This window comes from Odocoileus virginianus, chromosome 33 (genome assembly GCF_023699985.2).
Source record: "Odocoileus virginianus isolate 20LAN1187 ecotype Illinois chromosome 33, Ovbor_1.2, whole genome shotgun sequence".
NCBI lineage: Eukaryota > Metazoa > Chordata > Mammalia > Artiodactyla > Cervidae > Odocoileus > Odocoileus virginianus.
In genome coordinates this window covers 10,298,736-10,314,852 of record NC_069706.1, presented here as the reverse complement: position 1 = coordinate 10,314,852, position 16,117 = coordinate 10,298,736, and the positions used below count along the sequence as shown (strand labels likewise).

At 46.0% G+C, this 16,117-nt stretch overlaps 1 protein-coding gene and 1 long non-coding RNA gene across 2 annotated transcripts in view; one reads left to right on the top strand and one right to left on the bottom strand.

Annotated features, from left to right (window-relative positions):
* SNX29 (sorting nexin 29) overlaps positions 1-13,066 on the bottom strand; it is a 577,193-nt gene extending 564,127 nt beyond the window's left edge. The window contains exon 1 of the mRNA XM_070460803.1: positions 12,915-13,066. Within this exon, the coding sequence (XP_070316904.1) occupies positions 12,915-12,921 (7 nt within the window). The 5' untranslated portion in view covers positions 12,922-13,066. The remainder of the gene's footprint in view (positions 1-12,914) is intronic.
* A 21-nt stretch (positions 13,067-13,087) lies between these two features.
* LOC139032794 (uncharacterized) lies at positions 13,088-15,763 on the top strand. The gene is made up of 2 exons (XR_011485402.1): positions 13,088-13,513; positions 14,643-15,763. It is a non-coding gene; the product is annotated as an uncharacterized lncRNA (long non-coding RNA).
* Positions 15,764-16,117: the final 354 nt, after the last annotated feature.

Genomic DNA, 16,117 nt, shown 5'->3' with positions numbered 1-16,117 from the left:
TACACAGGTTTGATCCCTGGTCCAGGAAGATTCCACATGCCATGCAGCAATTAAAGCCCATGAGCCACAACTACTGAGCCTGTGATCCAGAGCCTGCGAGCCTCAACTACTGAGTCCGTGTGCCTAGAGCTTGTGCTCCACAAGAGAAGCCACCACAATGAGAAGCCCACACACTGCAGAGCAGCCCCTGTTTGCCACAACTGGAGAAAGCCCACGCAAAGCAAGGAAGACCCAGACAAAAGTAAAAATATCTATTTAACTATATCTACAAAACAGTAACAGATTCACAGACACATAGAACAGACACATGGTTGCCAAGGGGCTGGGGGTGGGCGAGGGAAGGATTGGGCCTATGGGATTAGCAGATGGAAACTATTATATACAAAGAGTGCATCAATCCTACTCCTAGGCATATATCTGGGAAAAACTCTAATTCAAAAAGATACCTGCACCTCTGTGTTCACAAAGGCACTATTTACAACAGCCAGGATATGCAAGCAACATAAATGTCCATCGATAGATGAATGGATAAAGATTCAGTACTGACTTCCCTGGTGATCCAGTGGCCAAGACTCTGCACTCTCAATGCAGGAGGCAGGGGGTCAATCCCTGGTCAAGGAACTAGATTCCACATGCCACAACTAAAGATCGAACATGCTGCAACAAAGACTGACGATTCCATGAGCTGCAAACATCCGCCGCAGCCAAATTAATTAATTTAAAAAAGAAGATGTGGTACATATATACCATGGAATACTACTCAACCATAAAGAAGAATGAAATACTGGCATTAGAAGCAATATGGATAGACTCAGAGATTATCATACTAAGTGAAGTCAAGACAGAGAAAGACAAATATCCTATGATACCACTTATATTTGGAATCTTAAAAAATGGTGCAAATGAACTTAATTACAAAACAGAAACAGACTCACAGACAGAAAACAAACTTAGGGCTACCAAAGGGGAAAGGCAGGGGGTTCGGTTCAATTCCGTTCAGTCGCTCAGTCATGTCTGACTCCTTGTGACCCCATGGACTGCAGCACGCCAGGCCTCCCTGTCCATCACCAACTCCTGGAGCTTGCTCAAACTCATGTCCATCAAGTCAGTGATGCCATCCAACCATCTCACCCTCTGTCACCCCCTTCTCCTCCTGCCTTCAATCTTTACCAGCATCAAGTTCTTTTCCAGTGAGTTAGTCCTTCGCATCAGGTAGCCAAAGTATTGGCGTTTCAGCTTCGACATCAGTTCTTCCAATGAATATTCACGATTGATTTCCTTTAGGATTGACTGGTTTGATCTTGATGCAGTTCAAGGGACTCTCAAGAGTCTTCTCCAACACCACAGTTCAAAAGTATGAATTCTTCAGTGCTCAGCTTTCTTTATGGTCCAACTCTCACATCTCACATGTACATTTGCTTGTATGCAGGTCAAGAACTGTTGCTTCTTGACCTGCATACAGATTTCTCAGGAGACAGGCAAGGCAGTCTGGTCCAACTCTCACATGTATATTTTCCAGTACATGACTACTGGAAAAACCATAGCTTTGACTAGATGGACCTTTGTCAGCAAACTAATGTCTCTGCTTTTTAATATGCTGTTTAGGTTGGTCATTAACTTTTCTTCCAGGAAGCAAGTGTCTTTTAATTTCATGGCTGCAGTCACCATCTGCAGTGATTTTGGAGCCCAAGAAAATAAAGTCTGTCACCATTTCCATTGTTTCCCCATCTATTTGCCATGAAGTGATGGGACTGGATGCCATGATCTTCGTTTTTTGAATGTTGAGTTTTAAGCCAGCTTTTTCACTCTCCTCTTTCATCAAGAGGCTCTTCAGTTCTTCTTTGCTTTCTGCCATAAGGGTGGTGTCATCTGCATATCTGAGGTTATTGATATTTCTCCCAGCAACTTATTCCAGCTTGTGCTTCATCCAGCCTGGCATTTCACACAATGTACTCTGCAGAGAAGTTAAATAAGCAGGGTGACAATATACAGCCTTGAAATGCTCCTTCCCCGATTTGTAATCAGTCCATTGTTCCATGTCCGGTTCTAACTGTTGCTTCTTGACCTGCATACAGATTTCTCAGGAGGCAGGTAAGGTGGTCTGGTATTCCCATCTCTTAAAGAATTTTCCACAGTTTGTTGTGATCCACACAGTCAAAGGCTTTGGTGCAGTCAATAAAGCAGAAGTACATGTTTTTCTGGAACTCTCTTGCTTTTTCTATGATCAAACAGATGTTGGCAATTTGATCTCTGGTTCCTCTGCCTTTTCTAAATCCAATTTGAACATCTGGAAGTTCTTGGTTCACAGACTGTTGGAGCCTGACTTGAGAATTTTGAGCATTACTTTGCTAGCATGTGAGATGAGTGCAGTTGTGCAGTAGTTTGAGGGGGGGATAAATTAGAAGTTTGGGATTAACAGATACACACTACTATATATAAAGTAGATAAACAATAGGGTCCTACTATATAGCATAGGGAACGATATTCAATATCTTATGACCTATAATGGAAAAAAGAATACACATATAACTGAATCATTTTGGTATACATCTGAAACTAGTACAACATCATAAATCAATTATATTTCAATCTATTTTTTTAAAAAATGGAATTCCCCACTTCAGGAAACAGGAATGAACTACTGGTAATGAGGAGTGGTTCAGAGTCCCAGAAAGCAAGGTATAGGAAACACCAAAAGCTACAGAATATCAAAGCACCTTCCTGACCCCTGGGAACCTAAACTAAGGTGGAAAAGGGTGGAGCGGGTGGAAGGGGGTGGGGTGCAGCGCAGGCGATGAGGAAAGTAACAACATTCACATTCATCGCTCACTCTCTCTTTTTTCTTTTTTAATATTTATTTATTTGGCTACGTGGCATCTTAGTTTCAGCATGCAGGACCCCAGCAGATCCCAACTAACACAGGCTTAGCTGCTCTGCGGAATATGGGATCTCACTTCCCTGACCTGGGAGAGAACCCACATCCCCTGCATTCCAAGTTGGATTCTTAACCACTGCGCCACCAGGAAAGCAAGCCCCCATCACTCACTTTCACTTCCATCTTCTGATGAGGGAACTAAGAGTCAGAGAAGCTCATGGACTTCCCTGGTGGCACAGTCGATAAGAAAGGTCCGGGTAGATCCCACATGCCTCGGAGCAACGGAGCCCGTGCGCCACGGCTACTGAGCAAGTGCGCCAGAGCCCTCATGATGCAACTAGTGAGCCCACAAGCCACAACGGTGAGCCGCTGTGTCTCAACCACTGAAGCCTGCGCGCCTTAGGGCCTGCAGGTCGCAGCGACTGAAGCCCCTGTGCCTGGAGCCTGTGCTCCGCAAGAGAAGCCCCCGCAATGAGAGGTTCGCGCACCGCATCACGAGAACAGCCTCGCTCTCCACGACTAGAAAAAGCCGGAGTGCAGCAATGAAGCCAAAAAACAAAATAACATAAACCAATAAAGACTCAGAGTTCAACAACCTGCCCAGGCTCCCCAAGTAGGGAGTTAAATGCAGGACTGCTTGAGCTCACATCACTTTCCACTGCAACATGACCCCTGCCTACACCCAGGGTCAGGGGCGCAGATTTTTCCAGCAGTCTTCTAGCACAGGGGTCAGCAAACGACAGCCCCCAAGCCAATCTGAACCACTGCAGTTCTTCTAAATAAAGTTTTATCAGAACACGGCCATGTCCTTTCACTTAGGTATCGCCTATGCTGCTTTTGTACTACAGCAACGCGTAGCTGGGACAGAGATCGCAAAGCACAAAATATTTACTATCTGGCCCTTTACAGAAAACGTTTGCCAGCTCTGTCCCAGAACATCAAAAACTGAATTTACTATCTTTTCCTGCACTAGGAGAAAGGTTAAGTAACTGCGGCACATCAATTTGGTGGAATGTTACGCAATTTTATAGAATTGTGAGGAGAAAGAACACGGGAAAATGTTATAATAAGTGGAAACACTAATTCAAGTGCAGATTCAATGCAGTTGGGTAAAATGTGTGTGCTCTGAACAGTCAGGCCTTCCCTGGTGGCTCAGATGGTAAAGAATTTGCCTGCAATGCACAGAGAGAAGTGAATGCCTAAAAATATAAACAGTTAATATGCTAGAAAGGTAAATATATTTATAGGTCTATTATGTTTTCATAATAGTCTTTGGTGTCATTTTGGAGTTTTGCTTAATTTTTTTAAGGAGAAGGAGGAAACGGCAGATTCCAAAATATGCCAACGCAGGTAAGGAGAAATGACATGCTGAGGACAAGTTTCCCCTCATCGTGGGAAGCAGGCGAAGGGTGGCAGGGGCAGGGAGCAGAAGGCTCTGAGAGGGACAGATGGGCAAGCTGAAGTCAGGGAGGGGAAGGGTCCTCCCTTGCCCTGGGGGCCTCAGCTGCTTCTCCCACACCCCTTCCCACCTCTGCAAAAGGAATTCTGACCCTTCCGGCAGCTCAGGAGCCTCTCCCCTCCCTGGGGTCCCTGCTGAGACAGAACCTTCCGGCGAGGCCTTCCTTGAGCACCCCGCTCCCAACTGCAAGAGCCCTCCCCCTTCAGTTCATCCTCCAGCCAGATGACAGGTGGGACGGACGCCACCCGTGGGCTCTGGACTGGGCAGAGGATCCAGGCCTGGGCAGCTAGGGCCACGGTAACTGGTCTGTTCCAGGATGGCTGCATGACAAGCCAGACAGCTCTGAGTGAGCCCCAGGATTTCTGCTGGAGCAATTGGGAAAGGCCTGCCCTGCTCGGGTGTTGCTACATTGTAGGATGTGACCCAAGAGCTGCTGGTGGCCCTCTTGCCTCCACGGTGGGGAGGCTGCCTGACGGTGAAGCCAACAGAGATGAAGGTAGTAGCCAGCTAGACAGAAAGGTAGTCCTGATGACTCTCTAAGCGCCAGCTGAGCCTGAAGATGCCTACGCTAGACCTTCCCAGCACAAGATGCTTTAAACTCCCATTGAGGACGCCCCTGGCGGTTCAGTGGTTAAGAATCCGCCTGCCAGTGCAGAGGACAGGGTTCGATCCCAGGGCCAGGAAGACTCCACATGCCACAGGGCAACTAAGCTCATGTGCCACAACTACTGAAGCCCGCCAACCGCAATTACCGGGCCGGTGCTCCAACTACAGTGGCCCCTGTTTGTCACAGCTAGAGAAAGCCCGAGCACTGCAACAGAGACCCAGTACAGCCACAAATAATTAAATACATAGAATTATGTCCAGGTAAAAACAAACAAATTCCCAGTGTCCGGAATCAGCTTCCGCCACATGCAATTAAAGAGTCCTGGTTAACACATGCATTACTCTAACTTTGGGTACATTCATTCGAGTCCCTTCAACAAACACTGACAGTACAGCCTTTTGCTACGCGACGGAAGATGCGCCGAACTGTCACCCAATAAAAGGCTGCTGAATGCTGAAGCCTGAATTTCCGGCCGGACTCTGCGGCAACTAGCGCCTCACTCTCACTGGTAGCATTTTAAACAAGGCTTTGGCAGAAACGGAAATCAAGAGTCATCAATGCTTTCACGTTAAAGCTATTTCAGGGAACTTATCCTGAAGCCATCTTTGAAAGAAAGGAAGACTACCTTGAACAAAAATGTTCACTGCATCATTACTTAGAGAGAAAAAGAAAAAGGGATTTTCTTGGTGGTCCAGTGGTAAAGATTTGCCTTCCAATGCAGGGGACACGGTTCAATCCCTAGTCAGGGAATCAAGACCTGACTAGGAGCTGCTGAGCCCACACGCCACAGCCAGAGAAGCCCGCACGCCGCAGTTAGTGACGCCTGTGCACCGCAAAGACGACCCAGCGCAGCCAGAAAAAGGGAAAAGAAAAGATGGAGGGGGTGGATAACTTTCCGCAAGTCAGTGGTTTAAAAATTATGTCACATGCATAATGATGGATTACTGATGGATTGTGAAGTCCAAAAAAGCAATCGATATGAAGACCACATAGTAATATGATAAAGTTTTATTCAGAAATGTTAAGGGTAAAAGCAAAATGCGAATTTATGTGATAGTGCTAAAATTACTTCAGCCTATGTCAGTGTTTCTCAAGCTTTTTCTTCTTCCCTCCTGGGATCCTTCCTAGACACTTTTTTCTTCATCACTCCCACCATGAAATCTCAATACCACAGATAATCTGTACATCACACAGATCTGTACCTTAGACACAAGAGCAGATGTTTCACTTCCACAGGGGGTGATATCACCCACTGAAAACTCAAAGCTGATGTGCAGGCAGGACAGGAGCAGCTTTATCTGGGATCTTGTGGTGTTGGAGAAGACTCCTGAGAGTCACTTGGACTGCAAGGAGACCCAACCAGTCAATCCTCAAGGAAATCAACCCTGAATATTCACTAGAAGGACTGATGCTGAAGCTACAATACTTCAGCCACCTGATGTGAAAAGCCAACTCACTGGAAAACTGATGCTGGCAAAGACAGAAGGAGAAAGGGTAGCAGAGGATGAGATAGCTGGATGGCATCACCGACTCAGTGAACATGAATCTGAGCAAACTCCCAGAGACGCAAAGGACAAAGGAGCCTGGCATGCTACCGTCCATAGGCTTGCAAAGAGTCGGACATGACTTAGCGATGGAACAACAACAACAAACGTCACGTTGCCAGAATTCAGAGACTTCAGTTTCAAAATTCAAGCCCTCGGAGCACTTGACTTCCTGTCGGTCACCCAGGCACAGCTATGCGACAGGGAAGTGGGAGTGGAGATCCATGGAACTGAGCCCATTGCCACTTGCTTACAAGGGAGGCAGTCAAATGTCTGCTGACAGCAGGACACTTTCTTCTCACAATCTGCTGTAACAGATCAGCCCAGGGCCTTCATTTGGGGGTTGGGAGGGGGGAGCTATGCATGTGATATCATCACCTTTTCTGCCTTGAATGAAAATCACAGCTGTTCTCTTTTCCATTCACTCATTTCAGCTCATTCTTTTTTTCTAAACCACTTTTTTAAATTGAAGTATAGGCAATTTACAATGTTCTGTTAGTTTCAGGTATATAACAAAGATTCAGATATATAATATATACAACCATCTGAGCCACCAGGGAAACCCATACATTATATATATGTTATATATATATATACATATATATACACACACACACGCTCTTTTTCATATTCTTTTCCATTATAGGCTCCTTACAGTTGATTAAAAGATATTGAATATAGTTCCCTGTGCTATACAGTAGGTCCTTATTATTAACTATTTTATATATAGTAGTATCTAGCTGTTAATCCTAAACTCCTAATTTATCTTCCCCCAACCCTGCCATCAGCCAATCCTTTATTCCAAATAGAAGCCACTGCTGGAGATGAGGTAGTCAATGCCAGACAGAAAATCATGACCTTCAACATTCCAGAAAAATAAGAAAAAGCTGCCAGAATGTACCTAAACATCAGGCAAGACACAGCAGTAAACTACCCACTAACCCCCAAACTCTGCTGTTTCAGCCCCTTAGAGCATGTCTGTTTCACTCATTATTTGACCTCCCTGGGTCTGGCTTTCCCCAGAGCTTGAAGCCAGGATTTCAGGGTCTTTCTAATGTAAGAAGGATTCATGACAGAATAATTACTGATTGAAATGAGTCCCAAGGAGATTCAAACATAAAGTCTTACCAAAAACAGTGCCTGAGAACCAGAATAATGACTTTCTGCCCCTACAACTTCTACTTTTCCCAGTGAGAGCAAAAGCATTATCTGAAAATCAGAATGCCTTAGCTGATAGAGGCTGGTGATCAAGTATTCCTACCTACCAGATTCTTTAACGAGAAACAAGCAAATCATGACACTGTTGTGCTGAGACAACCACCCACATCTGGCAGGTAGCCATCACCCTGGCAACCTGTCTCCTTCTACACACATACACGAATCCATACACACTGCTTTACGAGCACATCTTAGTGCACATCAAGGTACATACCTTAGGTATAATTCTGCACCCTTCTTCTTTTTAGAGAACACTTAGCGTTAAGATATTGGAGAAGGCAATGGCACCCCACTCCAGTACTCTTGCCTGGAAAATCCCATGGACGGAGGAGCCTGGTAGGCTGCAGTCCATGGGGTCGCTAAGAGTCAGACACGACTGAGCGACTTCACTTTCACTTTTCACTTTCATGCATTGGAGAAGGAAATGGCAACCCACTCCAGTATTCTTGCCTGGAGAATCCCAGGGACGGGGGAGCCTAGTGGTCTGCCGTCTGTGGGGCCGCACAGAGTTGGACACGACTGAAGCGACTTAGCAGCAGCGTTAAGATATAGTCATGCTAATGTGCATAAATCTGTTTTATTCCTTTAACATCTTTGAGGTTTCCCACCATGTGACCATACCACATACACGTGTCCACTCCCCCATCAGTGGTCATCTTAGTTGTTTCTGGCCCCGTGACGCCCATTTATCTTGTTCGTGCATTACCTAACCATTCCACTTCCTGGTTATTTGCACTTAATGTATTGGGCCTTGTAGCCATCTGACCTCTGCCTCTACTGGAACATTTTCAACTACAAAAACAGCAAACTCTAATTGCCAATTTACAGGCTACGTGAGAGACTAAGAAACATGTCAATGAACCACACCAAAAGGATGCCATCAGCAAAATCCCACCAAAGTGTTTCCTTCAATAAAAATGTCGGGGCGGGGGGGGCAAAAAGAGAGAGATGAAAGAGGAATCCATAGTTTAAAAACAGACTTTGTGCTCCAAAGGATACCATCAAGAATGTGAAAAAACAACCTACAGACAGGAGAAAAAAAAATTGTAAAGATATAATAAGGGACTTGTAGCCAGAAATTATATAGAGTTCTTACAGCTCAGCAACAAAGAAAAACCCAGTTTTAAAAAAGAAAAATGGAGAAAGAATCTGAACAGACATTTCTCCAGAGAAAATACACAAATGGCCAACAAGGACATGAAAAGATACTCAGTATCTATACTCATCAGTCAGTTCAGTTGCTCAGTTGTGTCCAACCCTTTGCGATCCCATGGACTGCAGCACGCCAGGCTTCCCTGTCCATCACCAACTCCTGGAGCCTACTCAAACTCACGTCCATCGCGTCAGTGATGCCATCCAACCATCTCATCCTCTATCGCCCCTTCTCCTCCTGCCTTCAATCTTTCCCAGCATCAGGGTCTTTTCTAATGAGTTGGTTCTTTGCATCAAGTGGCCAAAGTATTGGTGCTTCAGCATCAGTCCTTCCAATGAATATTCAGGACTGATTTCCTTTAGGATTGACTGGTTGGATCTCAACAGGGAAATGCAAATCAAAACCACAAAGAGATATCACCTCTCACTCACTAGAATGGCTATTTTCAAAAAGAGCACTGGTGAGGACATGAAGAAACCAGAACCTTCTTACAGTGCTGGATGAATGGAAAATGGTGCAGCTACTTTGGAAAATAGTCTGACAGTTCTTCAAATGCACTCAGCAAGACTCCCCCAGTGCCTCAGTGGATAAGAATCTGCCTGCCAATGCAGGGGACATAGGCTTGATTTCTGGTCCAGGAAGATTCCACATGCCTTGGAACAATTAAGCCTGTGAGCCAGAACTACTGAGCCCACGTGCTACAACTAGAGTCTGTGCTCTGCAACAAGCCACCAAAACGAGAAGCCTGCACACCACAACGAAGAGTAACCCCCACTAGCCGCAACTAGAGAAAAAGCCCACACAAAGCAACAAAGACCCAGCTCAATTAATTACTTTAAAAAATGCACTCAGCAATTATATTCTTAGATATCTACCCAAGAGACATGGAAACATACTATCCACACAAAAACTTATATGTAAATGTTCACAGCAGCATTATTCATAATACCCCAAAAGTGGAAACAAGTCAATGTCCATAAAATGATGAATGGACAAACAAAATATGGAATACCCACACAACAGAATATTATTTAGTCACTAAAAGGAATGAAGTACAGATACATGGTACAACATGATGAAGCTTCAAAACATGATACTTAGTGAAAAGAGTCAGACACAAAAGGCCACCTATTGTATGATTTTGATTTACACAAAATATCCAGAATAGGCAAATCCATTGAGAGAAAAAGTAGATCAGAGGTTGCCTGGGGCTGAGGAAATGGAAAATGAAGAACAGCTGTTAATGAGTATGAAGTTTCTTTTTGGAGTAATGAAAATGTCCTAATTTATTATGGTGATGTTTGCACAATTCTGTGAATATGGCAAAAATTTAAAGAAACAAACTTAGAGAGAGATCTAAAAAAAAAGTAAAAGACAAACCAATCTGCATTGTTTAAACTTTATTTAAACATTTAAATAAGAGAGAACTTAAAAATACACTATAGGGAATTCCCTGGTAGTCCAGTAGCTAGGTCTCAGCACTTTCACTGCTGGGGTGGGTTCAATCCCTGGTCGGGGATCTAAGTTCCTGCAAGTAGCGAAGCTTGGTCCCCACCCCCCCCAAAAAAAAATACACTATAAAATAAAATTTTAAGGCAATCATGGAAATTTGAAAACTGAATATCTGATATTAATGAATCACTGCTTATTTCTCAGAGGTATGATAATGGAATTGAGTTATGTTTTTTAAAAAGGATCCCTATAGCTTAGAGATACATTTTTTTTTTTTTAAAAACTTACAGATGAAATGATACAGTATCTGGGACTTGCTTCAAAATAAACTGGGGAAGAAGACAGGAAGTAGAAAGGTATACGGGTGAAATGGTCATGAGTTGGTAACGGTTCATTAGACTATTCTCACTTTTTTTTTTTTTTTGCCTTGAAATTTTCTTAAATTAAAAAAAGACAGGAAACAGTTCCATGCCATATTTTTTTATGTGCCAATTAATCCCATAGGTAAAAAACACCTTGGACTTTCCCTTCCAATCATCAGCAACCACTTTTTCTGTCTCAGTTACAATCTTTCCAAAAGAAGACTTTCAGCCTTAATGCTTTTTCCTGAAAAAATCATGTGTGACTTTCCTTCTATAATTTGTTTAACCTTAAACCTAATGGGATTTTTCAACTGAATTTTAAAATTTCTTTAGTTTTGATACTAAGTTGCTCCTTGAAGGCTACATTGGTCAGTTTCCCTTTGTTTGTCAATTTCACTGGCTCTCACAATGTAGGCAGCAGAGAGAAGGGTACAGGATTGAGATTCTAAAGTAGAGACACCATGCTCACATAAAAAGGAAGAGATTTCCAGGGCTACTTAGCCCCAGCCCTTGTCCCAGAAGGGAAGCCAGAAAACAACCCGAACTGAACCTCACAGGGTCCTTACAGAAACAATAATAGCAGCTCCAAGCTCCTTACCATGTGAGAAGCACAGTACCAATCACTTTACCTGAGTAATGTTACTTAGTCACTGCAACGAGCCTAAGAGTCAGGTGCTATTATTTATCCTCATTTTGCTGAGACTTCAGAATGTTTGAGCACCTTGCTCTAAATCACATGGCTTTCTGTGACAAAGCTGGGATTTGAACTCAAGCTGTCTGCCCCCAGGGTCTGCACTTATCCCAGGCTACATTACCTCCTGGATGAACTCGTCACATCTCTGTTGTGGTGTCACTAATGTTCAAGGACCAGAAACCCTTAAGTAGACCAAAAATCATCTGACAACAGAAGCTGGACTACCTCCCAGGAAAACTTCCCTCCCCAGTTCCCGCAACAGCATCATCAATTTCACAAACTTTACTCATGAATAGCAAAACAAAAGGCACCTAAGTTGTTGGAAATGATCCACAGAGTTAACTTAAAAGTTAAAGATGAAGAGAGACACAGGGCCTTCACTTTGCCCTGCCCCAACCTCCAGAAAAGTCTGGGTCTAAGGTCAGGGCCAGCAGCACTGGTTGCAAGGATTCTGTAGAGGCAATTCCACAGTGAGGGGAAAACAGGCAGAAGGAGGGTAGGCGGGTCCTCCTAAGTAAATCCAGATCCCAGTTAGGGGAGCTGGGAGGCTTCCCTGAGTCACTCCCGTCTCCACATACTACACCCAGGGATGACTTAGCACCAAAACACAACAGATCTCGTGAGTGGAAAGGGCTGAGAACACCCATCCAAGCCTAGGGACTAAACGTCAGAAACGCTGAGGACAGGCTGTACACACACCCCTCCCAGCCTCCCACCAAAACCAGCCAGCACTCCAGTGGAAGGGAGAGGAACGAATGGGAAGGGCGGAGACCCCCAGATGGACTTAACACTGGACAGCAGGCTACAGGGCAGGTCTAGTGAGACCTCAAAGGAGCAGGATAAGAAATGGAAGGAGCTGAAGAATGAAAAAATAACCAAAATGCAAGAAGCAAGGCTCAGAGAGGGAAAATGAGAAACTGGGAACAACTGGGGACTGGAACAGCAAAGAACTGGGGGGAGAGGGGAGGAGGGAACCGCAGGATCGGGGAAGACAAAGAGACTGAAGAACTCAGTCCTCTGGGAGCCGAGAGCTGGGGGAACGCGGGGCACAGGGGTCAGCAAACTAAGAATGACCAGCAAGAGAATGGTCAGCAACGCTCTTTGCCCCTGCGGAGACTGGAGTGGCTGGGCGCAGAGGCCTCGGGAGTGGCTGGGGAGCAGGGGGACCCAGGAGTGCAACTGAGACTCAGAGGGTCGAGGAGTTAGCAGGGACTGAGACACAGGATGTCTGAGAACTGGGGGTCTGGTAACTGCACAAGGGGGTCGGAGGATGGGGAGGGACTGAGGGATCCGGGGCACAGGTGTCCAGCAGCAGGCTGTGTAAGTGACGGACAGGAGTCAAGGGACTAGGAGTGCCTGGACCCGGCACTCCAGAAAAGTGCAGGTGACCAGGGGCCAGGACCTGGGCGTACAGGGGTCCGGAAACTGGGAGCGACGGGACGGGGTCCGCGAGCAAGCGGGACGCAGGGACTCGGGGGCTGGAGTGTGTAGCTGGAGCGGCGGGAGCCGGAGCGGCCGGGGCGGGTGACAGCGGCCAGGCCGCCACTCACCGCTCATGGTGCTGCTCCCCGGGCCGGTGCCTGCCGCGCCGCCACCACTGCCGCCACTGCCGCTGCCGCGCTCTAGACAGGCCGGGAGACGGCGCGCCCCGCCCCGCCTGCCGCCCCGCCCCGGAAGTGGAGCGCAGCCGCCGCGGCCCCGCCCCCCGACCCGGAAGGTAAACACGGGCACCCGCGCGAGGTGGCTAGACTGAGGCGCGGCTTTGCTGGGCGGAGTCCGCCGGGCGCACCGGGCAGTAGTAGACACACCGGCTGGGGCGCCTCGTGGTTCGCCAGTCCCCGGGTGCGGTGGAGACCGGCTGGGACTCCTCCCCGCCAGCCTGAGTTCACACCTCTGTGGGGGAGCCAGGTGGGAAGGTGGCCAAGAGACATGAAACAACACGGTCCCAGAGAGCCCTAGGAGCGGAACGGGGAAATTTAGAGGAATGGGCCGAAGCGTGGGGACAAGGGAGGCGGGAAGTCCCGGAGGGGCTCTCTATGCAGATGACTTTAGAGTCCTGGAAGCTAAGAGGAAGGCGGCCCGGGAAGATCGGCAGGAAGGGTGTTCCGGAAGGAACCTCCTGCCTGGAGGGGTTGCCTGGAGCCAAAGGGTGAGCAAGAAAAGGGCTTTGAAAGAGGAGATGGAAGATGTGGGTGAAGGGGTTGGGCTTTTATGCCTCACTGTAAGGAGGTGAAAGTGAAAGCCACTCAGTCTTGTCTGACTCTTTGGGAGCCCATGGACTTGAACGCCAGGCTCCTCTGTCCATGGGGATTATCCAGGGAAGAATACTGGAGTGGGTAACTAACTATTCCCTTCTGCAGGGGATCGTCCTAGCCCAGGGATCAAACCCAGCTCTCCCGCAATGCAGGCGAATTCTTTACGGTCTGAGCCACCAGGGAAGGGAAATAGGGAGTGGGAAATAGTTAAAGGAGTTTAAGCAGAGGACTTGGACTGCAAGGAGATCCAACCAGCCCATCTTAAAAGAAATCAGTCCTGAGTATTCTTTGAAAGGACTGATGTTGAAGATGAAACTCCAATACTTTGCCCACCTGATGCAAAGAACTGACTCATTGGGAAAGACCCTGATGCTGGGAAAGATTGAAGGTGGGAGGAGAAGGGGACGACAGAGGATGAGATGGTTGGATGGCATCACCGACGCGATGGACATGAGTTTGAGTAGGCTCCGCCAGTTGGTGATGGACACGGGGGCCTGGGGTGCTGCAGTCCACGGGGTCACAGAGCCGGACAGGCCTGAGTGAGTGAACTGAACTGAAGCGGAGGAGTGACACAATCTTAAGGAGGTTTTAGGATGATTCCTCTTCCTGGTTGAGAATGAATGGTAGAGGGTGGGTCTGGGTGGAAGAAGGGGCTGCTGGTTAGGGGGGCACTGCAGTTGTTCAGCAAGAAGTGTGAGTGCCTGAGGCTAGGGTAGTGGCAGTGGCATGAACGTGGATGGGCTGTGTTTGAAAAGTTGTTACTGCCCCGTTTTACAGATAAGAGAAAGAGGGCTCAGAAAGGGTAAAGAAGCATTTTCCCAACTTGTTTGGCCCAAGAAAAAGAAAGTGAAAGTGTTAATCGCTTAGCCATGTGGGACTCTTTGTGATCCAGTGGACTGTAGCCCTTCACCCAGAGTAAAACAACATTTTACACCACAACCCAGCACACAAATGCATACATTTAAGAAGCTACTTAACAAAATTCTGCAAGTAATGTATTCTCTTTGATTTTTTTTTTCCCAGTGTTGCCTGAGAATGACTGATCCACTCCCAAGACTTGATCCACAGAACACTGAACTGAGGCCCCATCGGGACATGGAGCCAGAATGCCAGCCCAGCTGTGTGTGACCTACAACCCCGTGGTCTTCTGCTATTACCTTGCTTCTCTACACGTCATCTCTGGCCCCTGGGAATTTACCTTGTGGACTCAGCAGAAGTTGAGAGATCTTTAGAAGGATGCACTCTCTGCAGCAGTTTATAATAGAAAGTGGAAAGCACCAAAGCCAAGTTAGAGAATAGCTAAGCAAATCATGGCCCACTTCACAGTATTTAAAAATGCTAATTATAAAGGTAATGGAAACACAAGGAAAGGCCAAAGATAATACAGTAATTTTAAAAAGCCGCATGCAAAATGGTCTGTACACTATGATTACAGTTGTGTCAAAATACAGTCGTGTAGGGACTGTGATAGAATGTAGAAATGAAAATTCTTGTGTTGGGGAATTCTTGAAAATTCTTTTCTTGTTAAGGTGGTTTTTTTTCACCATGTTCAAAATTGTACTTTATAGTTGTTGCTAATTTGTTATTCTAGTTAAAGCATCAGTGTGTCTGAATCCCTTCTCTTCCCCCCCAGAAAGTCTAGGTTAGGTCTGTCTGCCTCTGTAACTTTGCTGAGACATTACATACCTGATTTATGGAGTTATCAGGAAGTGATACACTTTCTTACAGTGCCCTGTACCTTGTCTTCTTGGCACTTGAAATGGGATATGTTATTGAACTTGTAGTGTGTACTTCACATCCTCCACCACCAGCTACTCCCTTTAAGTATGGTAATTCCTTCCTCCTGAGACTTAGCCCAGTACTGGAGAACCAAAAATCAAAAACCTAAGGTCAATAGCACTTCTGGACTTTTGGAAAAATCTAAACTCATTGAGGGGAATGGAGCAGTAAGGAAAGAAGGAAGAAGGGCTGTGAGAAGCTAGGAGGAATATTCCCAGGCCACATAGCAGACAAGGAGTGTCCACCTGCACTCGGAGAAACTAGACCTCAAAGCACTAATAAAAACCATGATGGCAATGGAACTAACACAAAATACTTATCATGAACCAGAAACGTATCATGGGAAAAAATAAATAATAAATGTACATGTGTGTATATTTTCATTTAATCTTCAAAACAATGTTATAAGTAGATACTGTTATTATCCCCGTTTTACAGATGGGGAAACTGAAACAGGAAATGGTTAACTTTCTCAGTCACTCAGTGTCTATAACTTCCTAGTAACAGAGTCAGGATTCAAACTTCAAGAGCCAGTGTCTTCATTGCTATATTATATCATCTATGGCCCTCAAGACCATTCCATGGAATGAAGCCATGATGGGCCCCAAGTAGGTAGAAATGTCTCACCAAGTTTCTCCATATCCCAAACCCAACACAAAAGCCACAAAGCCCCAAGACCTCGAGGTTCTCTGATGTGGTGCTAATAGGGCATTATCTTA